Below are 11352 nucleotides of genomic sequence, written 5' to 3'. Positions count from 1 at the left end.
TGAAGTCTTTGTATTTAGACTTAATAGTCTCTTGTCCTATTCTGGAATCAATCTTTATTTGGAATATTAAAGTACTATTAAGAATAAAAGTCTTCATGTGGTTTGTGCACAAGGAAATGATTCTGACTAAGGATAACCTGGCAAAACGAAGATGAGAGGGTGGTAAACAATGTTGCTTTTGTGATCAAGATGAAGCTATACAACACCTCTTTCTCAAATGTCCTCCCGCCAAACTCTTATGGTGTAGGATTCATGTAGCCTTTAATGTTAGCCCTCCTAATAGTATTAACACGTTATTTCGGACGTGGCTTAATGGAGTGGAGGCAAGTACTGCGGGACATATTCAAATAGAAGTATGTGCATTACTTTGGGCTATATGAAACTGTAGGAATGACATGATTTTTAACTGACAAACTCTTATAAAATTTTGCAGGTTATATACAAAGCCACTTCTTGCATCCAGATGTGGTCGTTACTCAGTCATACGGAAGCCAAGGAGCTTATGGCTATTGAGTGGAATCATTGAAAGACGGTAGCACGGGATATTTACAAATGGTTTGGATGGCGGTCAAATAATAAGCTAGGTGTTTAGTCATCTTGATATGTTTTTGCCGGTTGTGGCAACCCTTATTTCTAGTTTACTTTGGGTCTTTTTGTGAGCTTGTATCGGATCACAAACCTATTTGGACATTTCCTTAATAATATGGTTGCATGCATCATTCTAATACAGAGAGCAGAAGTAACCCTCCTTTTCAAAAATACATAAATACACTCCATAGGTAGTTAATTGACAAAGCCTAAACAAGCATGATAATACTACAACATTTCACCACTATAAATCAGTTAAGCAGATGTATCCAACGTTGGCATCCATCAACAATTTTTTTTTACACCCATCAATAATTGGTTGAGAAAATTCCTTATTTAACATTATCTTAAAATCTGCTTCCTTATTTGACACTGGAAAAGTTTTTCTTTCCTATTTGACATAAGTTCTAAATTTTATTTTCTATAAGACATTTTCGTCCATTTTGAGCCTAAATGACACCTGAAAAGACTCTTTTGCCCCTCATGTGATATGTGTGTGGGGGGCAATAGCGCGCACACGCAGCATCAGTGCGAGGGCAGGAGCACACACGCAGCAACGCATACACATGCACCAACACACAACGCACACGCACACACACGCAACAACACATGCGCGCGTGCACACACGCACGCAGCAACACACACTTCACGCAGCACACACACATACACACACACGCAGCAGCAGCACACACGCAGGCAGCACATAGGCACACAACCGCACACACGCACGCGCGCGCGCACGTACACATGCAGTAGCAAACACACGCAGCATCACACATGCAGCAGCAACACACACGTAGGCAGCACATAGGCACGCAACAGCACACGCACGCACGCACGCACGTACACACGCAGCAGCAAACACACGCAGCAGCACACATGCACACACACATGCAGCAGCAGCACACATGTGCGCGTGCACCCACACACGCAACAGCACACGTGCGCGCGCACACACACGTACCACATGAAGGGCAAAATCGTCTTTTCAGGTGTCATTTAGGTTTAAAATGGACGAAAATGTCATATAGGGAATAAAATTTAGGACTAGTGTCAAATAGGGAAAGAAAAACTTTTCTAGTGTCAAATAAAGAATCAGATTTTAAGACAGTGTCAAATAAGGAATTTTCTCTAATTGGTTGGGCTAAATGGCCGGTTCGATGTTCAAAGTACATAACTTTTGACACTTTGTGTATCACTAGACCCACGACATGACATATTTGATGTGCCGAATACATGCACTCAAGCAGAAAAATTCTATCTAGCGGATTTCCTTTTAGGGAAGAACTAGCTCAGCTAGAGTTCGAACATCCCCGTTCGAATTTGGTCATTAATTTGCTCTCTCTTCCAGGCCTATAGTGCCTTCTTCACTTGTTGATTTGACCGTTGGATGGATTAAGAGAAGTACTACTCCCTTTGTCTGCTGAAGAATGTATATTTGGATTTAAAAATTTGTTCACAAAAAAATGTACTTCTATATTTTCAATGTAATTTAAAGTATTTTATCTCATCACACGATAACTAAGATCAATAGCATTATATACATAGTTTTCTTAATTTTTAAATGCACTTAGCTCATTGGGGTTGGGTAATTAAAGAGGTGAGAGATGGTGGCTTGCATCTTCCCAAAACATTTTTTACTCCACTTCATATTCTAAAATTTCTAAATGTACATTTTTCATCGAACGAAGGGAGTATACAGTAGGTAAAGTTTCAGAATTCTCGATGGTCGTCGACAGACTATTGCGGTTGACTTTGACCAGACTTATGAAGACGCGGCATGTGAAGTAAACGGGTGATGATTTTCTATGGCATTACACGATCGTCTTTATCGTGACGGAAATAGCAGCGAAGGTGCATTGCTAGCTAGTGGGACTCGGATCTCAACATCACTCAAAAGTTGCTTCACTGGCGTCCTTATAGAGCATTTACTCTACCTGTCTACCCGATTAAATAAAAACACCTAGTTGATGTTTACGCTATGTAAGTATCGAGCTACGTGTATTTGGGCAAAGTCAACAGCGTCGCCTCGTCGGTTTTCCCGTAGGATAAACAATGTGCATGCACTAGTACGTACTCCTCCTACTTTTGAAGAGTATAAACCCAGTCCGAAGCGAACCCAAACGGCGCATCCTCATTCACTAGTACAGTAGTGTACTACACTACTACGACTGGCAGCAGCGGCAGCAGCAAGCAGCAGCAAGAGGCGATGGGCATGAGCTGCTGCGAGGAGAGGGAGAGGCCCAGGAAGAGCTGTGCGCCGGTCCACGCCAACGCCGGCTTCGCCGCCGGCGTCCTCTTTGCGCTCCTCGTCTACTTCCTCGTCCGGCAGCAGACTTCGATCAGTGGTAAATGATTCGTTCGTTCCATTCATCTTCTTACCCGCTGTTTGCATACTCCATCATCTTATTCCGGGGCTAGCTTTTCAATGTCACGCTAACGTACGTTAGCCTAGCCTTATCCTTCGACGACCAATGTGGCTTATTTAGCTGACTGACGGCAGCGGTTCTTTCCTGTTGTTTAATATGCAGCTGCCACCACGGCGGCACTAGCACAATGGAGCACGGTTAAACAACTGATTAGAGCTCCTGGTGAAACGCAACTGATTAAAGCTCCTGGTGAAATACGTGAGCACATCTACCCATATGCTTATTTCCAATCTGTGTAGTCTATAATCTGAAGATTAATTCTTGCTTGTTGCTTAATCTACAGTTGTTACGTCTGATGTGCACCGGGTCGCCGACAAACAACCGATTCAAGATACGGGTGAGCAGATCATCAAACTCTCCCAGTCATTTCTACCAAATTTGCATGCATGCTCTGTTAGTTTGGGTACCCAAGGAAATCATGAACTAGAAAAAGGAAAAGTTATATGGAAAATCATTTATTCAGAAGACAACTTTCTTCCCACGCAAAAAAGGTTGTCGGGTCGCCTCTATTTCCGGCAGTGACTAGGTAGTTCACTTAAGCTTAAATACATGTATGACAGATCTGACAGGCAACTCATGATTTAGACTGGTCATAGTAGGAGTAACATAACTAGTAACATAACGCACTTCAATAATTTGCTTATGTGGCAAGTAGTTAATGAGGAAAGAGGTGCCTAGAGTAAAATAATACTCCCTCCGTCTAGGTGAGTAAGTCATTTTAGATTGTGCACCGTGACCAAGAAGGAGGGGGAAAACAAGAGAATTTAATGTTTATTTGCTAATTAATAGCATTGCATGCAATGAACTAACCACTGCATGTCGTGTTTGGTAATCTCAAGTCATTAAAAACATACACACCCTTCATCTCTTAGACTAGCCACAGCGGGAGTAACTTCAGCAATAACATCGAGTCCAACTCAGCAAATTTGCTTATGTGGCAATGAGTTAATGAAGAGAGAGGTAGTTGTAGTAACTTAGCTAGTTACTGTAACATCACATGTTCCAATGCAATATGAGTCTATAACCTAATAAATGAATCTTTGCATGTTATCACACTTAAGTTACTACCCACTATCAAGGTAGTAACATAGTCTAAAAATATGTGTATGTTACTAGTGTATGTTACTATCCATTGTGGCTAGTCTTATTGGTTGATATGTTAAGAAACAAGAAACGAGGTAGAAGTTAATGCACCGCGCCTAAGTGTTTTGGGACTATTTGGTTTTCGTAAGATGACTTACACACATAGACGGAGGGAGTATGTTACTGTAACATAGCGCTTCCCAAGAATAAATGAGTCTACAAATTAATAAATGCAATCATCTATGTTACTAGCTACTTCTTTGTTACTTTGCATTATGAACATAGTAACATAGGCTAGTGTCATATGCATGACACTAGTCTAAGTCACTCCTCACTATGACTAGCCTTAACCTGTAAATCAGAGAAGTCAATGTCAGTTTACATTTAAAAGTGAACTAGAGCGGTCTGGTTAATATTTTAGATCAATGGTCTTACAATTCACAACATTGTTAAAGTTTTCTAGTAATTAGAATAGTGTCTTTAAAATTAACACTAACCAGCATATGGGTCCCCACATATGTTCAATTAATAGACTTTATTAATATGAAAAAGTCATATTACCATTTTTAAACAAACGCATCAGCAGGTCGACAAAAAGAATAATGCTTAACTAGTACTCCCTCTTTAAAGAAATTTAAAAGCATTTAGATCACTAAACTAGTAATCTAAACGCTCTTATTTTTCTCTACAGAGGGCTAATTAGAGGCTCCATGTTAATCCTCACGAGACATGCACTCTAGAAGAGAAAATAAATAATAGAGTTCTTTCAAATGACAAACTCCGACCGTTAATGATGTGGACCCAATCATTGTTGATAACTATTACCAGTTGATCTGGTTTGCTTCTAATCACTCATCTCTTTCACCATTTAATATAATCTAGAAAAAAACCAAGCTAAATTTGCACTAGTATTCTCTCTTAATTAGTTTGAACTTGCATATCAAAGATGAATCAAGATGTGTTATCTAGGCTTCATGCATTGGTTGATGATGCAGCTAATGATAAATGCTCCTGCATATACTCGTTTGCCGCATCACTATTTGCTAATATGTTTTGTACTGTGAGAAAAACTTTAAAAAAAAACTAAGATGTGCTCCTTTTGAATCTCCGCTACCCATCGCTGTCATTGCGAAAAGTAAGCTAGCCCCTTGGATTTGCTTCCATTTACCCAATCATGTCATTATTAAAGTTCATCTCATAAAGTGACCCACTAAATTTGCATCTAAATATTATATCCAATATGTTTTTCAATATAATTCACAAATATTTGGTTGCATGGAATATGAATATTTGAATTACTAATATGAAAACTGAAACTGAAACTGAATATAACTAATTGTATTAATATTGTATAGCTGGTTGATAATATTGAATATAAGGAAGACAACTGTAAATCAATTCATCATGCATGGTTGCATGTTGAGGTCTTTTTGTACATGTGTGGTTACATGTTAACATGACATGCTAGAGAAATAAATTACTGAGGATCACCCATATAGCTATATAGGATACATGCATAAAGTAGCACAGCCTAAATTTGCATCTAAACTACTCCCATATGCATTATATAAAATAACAAAATAGCCCCTAGATCTTGATCTCAACTGCTGTCCTCTACCATTACAAAAATATATATGGGAAATGTTAACTGGTGAACGTTCGCTCAAGTAAGGTCGATCGTAGCGAACGCTAGCGCGGGCCGTCTAGTGGGAATCAAACAGATGACATTTTTGGGAGAAAAGAAGTGTTCACTGGCAATTCTTCCATACACATGGCAAGTTTACATTCTGTACATGGCAAGTCCCTAACAAACGTATGGCATTTTTAGTTGTTTTGACATAGCAACTCCGGCGTTCGCTGGGAATTTTGCTCCCGGCCAACGTTCACCAGATATTCGTGTCCATAAAATAACGGAATCCTATGCATTCTTCTAAATAACCTCTGTTAATATAGTATAAAAGATTATTATATGCATGCAGGATGCATGCCACCGGACCACATATAACCGATGAGGCGGACAGCTATAAGCATATCAATTGCATTGTTTTTTCATAGTAAAAGAAATTATCAATTTGCAGGTTTAACATTTATCAAAGATATTTCCTTACTGGGTGACTTACTGTGACAATAACAATCAACTTGCTACTCCATGAAGGCACACGGGTTGATGGTTACAGTACTAGTTAGGCAGGCCGAGTGCAATTAGAAAAGATGAACACGTTGTCCAACCGTTGAAGCAACATGTTAACCTGCTAACTTAGTCTGGCTATAAGTATTATCATGTCATTTATAGTCCATTTTATATCAAATATGTACAATAGTTGATTAGAAGAGTGTATTATTTTTTTATTATATGGCCCACCTTTCACTCTCACAAAGTGCCTAGGACTAGGAGCACGTGCTAGAGTTGGCTCTTCACCAAGAGCCCGTTTACCTTTTCTCTCCTCTTTTCTTTCCTCCAACTAAGCAAAAATATACTAGTTTATTTTTTATAGCCAGCTGACTCAGCTCTATTGTACTTGCTCTTATGCTAACGAACGAAGCTAGTTTCACAATGTTAATTGTTTTTTCTTTCCTTGGCACGTGACAGATAATGGCAAGGTGGTGTGTACCACGGAGGACCACTCCCGCGGTTTGTCTGGCACCTGTGAAGTCGAAGGCGACGTCCGCACCAATGGCACAGCCCTATCGGTGAGCCTCGTTCCAGTGAGCTGGTCGGAGCGCCACGAGTGGATGATCTCACCGTACACGCGCATTGGCCAGAGCCTCAGGGCGGTCACTGTGATGCAGCTGCAGGATCGGGCTGCCGCCCCGTCGTGCACGCTGACCCACACGATGCCTGCCATCATGTTCGGGATCGGGGGGTACGTGGGCAACTACTGGCATGAGTACGCTGACATTCTGGTGCCGCTGTTCGTCGCAGCGCGGCGGTACCACGGCGAGGTGACGTTCCTGGTCAGCAACATCCAACACATGCCGCGGTGGCTGGTCAAGTACAGGGCCTTGTTGCAGGGGTTGTCCAAGTACGGCGTCGTGGACATGGACCGCGATGCGTATGTGCGGTGCTTCCCGCGCGTCTCGGTTGGGCTCCGCCTCGATAAGGACCTCAGCATCGTTCCCGAACTGGTGCCGGGGGGGCGCCTCACCATGGCCGACTTCACGCACTTCGTGCGCGAGACCTACGCGCTCCCACGCGGAGCAGTGACCATGGAGCCGTACAAGAAGCCGCGGCTACTGCTGATCCAGCGGGTGACCTCCCGCCAGTTCCTCAACGAGCCGGAGATTGCACGAGCGGCCGAGGCGGCGGGGTTTGAGGTGGCAGTGACGGAGCTGCGGCACAACGGCTCCGAGGTTGAGCAGGCGCGGGTGGTGAACTCGTTTGATGTGGTGCTGGGCGTGCACGGCGCCGGGCTGACGAACGCGGTGCACCTGCCGCCGGGCGGCGTCCTGATCCAGGTGGTGCCGTATGGCAAGATAGAGCCCATGGCGAGGTTGGATTTCAGCGAGCCGGCAACAGACATGGGGCTCAAGTACCTTGACTACAGCGTGAGCGCGGAGGAGAGCTCGCTGCTGGAGAAGCTAGGGCCGGAGCACCCGGCAATCAAGGACCCCGACTCCATCCATCGAAGCGGCTGGACCACAGTGTATGAGTCCTACCTGATGCAGAACGTACGCATCAACACCACTCGCTTCGCGCCAACGTTGGAGCAAGCGTTCAACCACCTACGCAAGCACTAGGGGCAGATAATGTTCGTCAACTCATTGTTTCCTTAGTTAGTTTTTCTCATTTTGGGTTAATTCTTTGCTAGGTGGCATGGCGTCTTTTCTTTTGTCATTATTTTTTCCCTTTTCTCCACTACTATTAAACAATCAAACAAGAACTTTCTTAGATGTACCCCGCAATTAGCCCCACAACACCGCACGTATCAATCAACACCGTACGATTAGGGCCACAATTCTCAATCTAACAGTCATCATTGATTTAATGGCTCTGTGGTGTGGACTTAACAATTTTCAATGACTGACCATGCTTGACCGGAAAAGTTTTCGAACTACCGGTCCCGCATCCCCTACAATCACGTGATTCTGAATCCCAAACTCCACCCCGATCCGCAACCTGTTTTCCGTGATTAGCGCTCACCTCTCAATCCCTTCCCCCGCATGAACCCTTTCCAACTGAAAGACAAAATCTCAGGAGACGCAAGCTGCCGTCAGGGACTCGGTAGATGCCTGCCGCCACCACGCACACGAGCCACGGTGGAGAGAGAGGAAAGGTGGCCAGCCATGGCGAGGCGTCGGCCATCTGCCGCTCCGGCGAGCGTGGAGAAACTAAGAGGAGAGGTGGCCAGCCATGGGGGCTCTCGAGTCTCGATGTGGCTCGGGCGGCAGATCCCGCAAGAGCCGTGCGCCTGGTGGGGCGCCAAGCCCTAAACGCTTCTACTCACCTCGGTCCTCGCCCACCGCGGCCTCTCCCTTCGTCTTCCCCAACCCTTAGAGATGGCCTCGACCTGCTTCCACGCCGCCACCGCGACCTGGTGCTCCATGCCCTTCGTCGGCCGCTCCGCCGCCTGCCACACCCCGTGCATCTCCGGGTAAATAAACATGACGCAGTTGCTAGACTTATCCTTGCAGGTGCCAGATCTGTGACGCAGAATGGTTTCTGGTGTACAGGGTGTCGCTTGAGCTGGGGAGCTGCACGGGAATGTTCCTGTTGTCGCAGCACACGGCCAGGCTGACTTTGCGGCTGAGCACGGCGTCCTAGAGCCCTTGCGCTCTCTCTCTCAGGGTATACTCTGTCACACCTATCCCGGACTTTAACAATCATATAATCGATGAAGCTGTTGTCTGTATTTTCAGTTTAGGTGAGAACTGTGCCCCTGCATACCTTCCTTTATTTCATGCATCGTTAGTTTACTTGCTTGCTTTAGCATGTTGAAGACTCTGATGCTGCTTGTTTGATCCGTGTCACCCTCTGGTTAATTTCCTTCCGTGTAGTATTTATCCAAATATGTGTGATGTCACAGAAATGTCAGTGTTCTAAGAAGTTCCATTTGGTGTTTATTTTCTGTTATTTCTATTCCAAAGGGAAATGTTCAGCTTGCTGTAGATGGTTTGATCCATAAAAATGGAGAATTAGATATCCATGTGCATAAACTCTAAATTCCTCTAATTTTTACCAGAATAATGTCGTATATAACAACATTTGGCTGGGTTCTGGTGAGAGCACGGGCATGCTCACCCCCAACTCTTTGATCAATCCATTTGTTAATGCTAGCTCCTCTCTATTCTACTGGTCTCGCTTGGGTTTCAAATACAGTCCATGTAGGTTTTCTCTAATCAATTGGATTGGTTATCTTCATTTTACTGGGTGTGCCTGTTAGCGGCTAGGGTTCTGCCCGGTCTTGGTCGGAGACAGTAGGGGAAGGAGGGGGAAGGGCGAGGGCTTGAGCGCGGCGGCCGGCGGCGGGGCGCCGTCCTGGCGCGGTGCGGCGGCGGCGAGAGAAGGAGGCGGCTAGGGTTTAGGGTTTCCGGCTCCTCTGGGAGCCGAGCAATAGAAATAGTCTTATTGCTTAATTCCAAAAAGAGTCTTACAACCTATATTTATATCCTAGATAACTTGCAGAAGAATTAACCTAAGATAACTTGTATAAGAATTAACCTAAGATAACTTGCATAATCTGAAAATAAAAACTAAGATAACTTGCGGGCCTAAGCCTGCCTGTTGGGCCTCCTTCGGCCATAGACCTGGCCGGTCATAACATCTCTCTCCGCCTGCGCAAACAGCTCGTCCTCGAGCTGAAAGTCAGGGTAGTGCTGGAGGAACTCCTCGCGCTGCTCCCAAGTAGCATCCTCCTCTGGTAGTCCAGTCCACCGGATCAACACGTACCAGGAGCCTCGGCGCAGCTGAGCCTGCAACGCCTTCTCTGGTTCAGGAAGGAGACGCCCGTCCGTGACCGGTGGAAGAGCCGGCGGTGCCGCAGGTGGCTCGCCGTGGAATGGCTTGAGCAGCCCGACATGGAAGACATCATGGATCCGGGCGCCTGCCGGAAGCTGCAGACGGTAAGCCACTTTTCCAATGCGTTCCAGGATCGCAAAGGGACCGGCATAGCGAGGACCGAGCTTCTTCCTCGCGCGGGGGTCCAAGGACTGCGTAGAGCGGTGAAGTAGACGCAGCCAGACCCAATCACCCACCGTACTCCGCCTCGCGATGGTGGCCATCATAGTAACGTTTGGCCTACTGCTGGGCCTGCAGGAGTCGTTGCTGGATCTCCGCGATCATCTCATCACGACTTCTCAGAAGGGCCCCGGCTACCTCGGTCCGCGCCGAGGCCGGATCAACCGGCAGGATCGGCGGGGGTGGCCGGCCATACACCACCTCAAAGGGCGTAGCTCGCAGGGCGGAGTGATAAGAGGTGTTGTAGCAGTACTCTGCCCACGAGAGCCAGTCACCCATGCACGAGGGCGATCACCTGTAACACAGCGCAAATACATGGCAATCACCTTGTTAACGATCTCAGACTGGTCGTCCGTCTGAGGGTGGAAGGCTGTGCCGAGGCGTAGCTTCACGCCCGCCAGCTGGAAAAGGTCACGCCACACGTGTCCCGTGAACACGGGGTCCCGATCACTGACGATCGAAGAAGGGAACCCGTGGAGACGGACAATGCCATCGAAGAAGGCCCGGGCAACCGATGCCGCTGAATATGGATGGCCGAGCGGTATGAAATGAGCATACTTGGAGAAGTGGTCGACCACCGTGAGAATGACAAACTTGCCGCCCACCTTGGGAAGGCCCTCGATGAAGTCCATGGAGATGTCCGCCCAAACCTGAGTGGGGACCTCCAAGGGTTGCAGCATGCCAGCCGGCCGTAGAGTCTCCGTCTTGTTGCGCTGGCACGTCACACACGACCGTACCCAGTCACGGACCAAGGCACGATCACCGGGAATGTAAAAGTCGGCGCGGAGACGATGGAGCGTCTTCTGCACTCCCTCATGGCCCGCCGAGTGAGCGAGGCGCAGCACCTGCTGGCGAAGATCGTCGTGCGCCGGAACGAAGACCCGACGCCCATGGAGAAGCAGGCCATCGGCAAGGCGCCACGGTTCCTCCAGCTCACCCGCCGCCAACTGCTGCTGTAGGAGGAGGGAATCGGCCGCAACAGCAGTCGCCCGACGGATGTCGTCGTAGAGGGCGAAGGAGGGCCCGGTGATGATGCAGAAGGCCGCCCCCTCCGCCGCACCGTCGTCCACATCGGCA

The 11352-nt window shown here is 46.6% G+C and overlaps 1 protein-coding gene across 1 annotated transcript; it reads left to right on the top strand.

The window, feature by feature from the left end:
• The first annotated feature begins 2696 nt into the window (after positions 1-2696).
• LOC125517359 (alpha-1,3-arabinosyltransferase XAT3-like) lies at positions 2697-8025 on the top strand. Its single transcript, XM_048682554.2, has 4 exons — positions 2697-2936; positions 3120-3215; positions 3301-3354; positions 6691-8025. Exons 1-4 carry the CDS (start codon positions 2798-2800, stop codon positions 7836-7838), a joined length of 1437 nt encoding a protein of 478 aa, XP_048538511.2. The 5' UTR covers positions 2697-2797; the 3' UTR covers positions 7839-8025.
• Positions 8026-11352: the final 3327 nt, after the last annotated feature.

Source organism: Triticum urartu, chromosome 6A (assembly GCF_056163025.1).
Source record: "Triticum urartu cultivar PI428250 chromosome 6A, HENAU_Tu73, whole genome shotgun sequence".
Taxonomy (NCBI): Eukaryota; Viridiplantae; Streptophyta; class Magnoliopsida; order Poales; family Poaceae; genus Triticum; species Triticum urartu.
Note: the sequence above shows the minus strand (reverse complement) of the source record. Positions and strands in the feature narration are given on the sequence as shown.

Coding starts and splice junctions, on each gene's coding strand:
- LOC125517359 (XM_048682554.2), top strand. CDS start 2,798: ATGGGCATGAGCTGCTGCGAGGAGAGGGAGAGGCCCAGGAAGAGCTGT. Junction 2,937..3,119: donor GCAGCAGACTTCGATCAGTG/GTAAATGATTCG, acceptor TTTAATATGCAG/CTGCCACCACGGCGGCACTA. Junction 3,216..3,300: donor TAAAGCTCCTGGTGAAATAC/GTGAGCACATCT, acceptor CTTAATCTACAG/TTGTTACGTCTGATGTGCAC.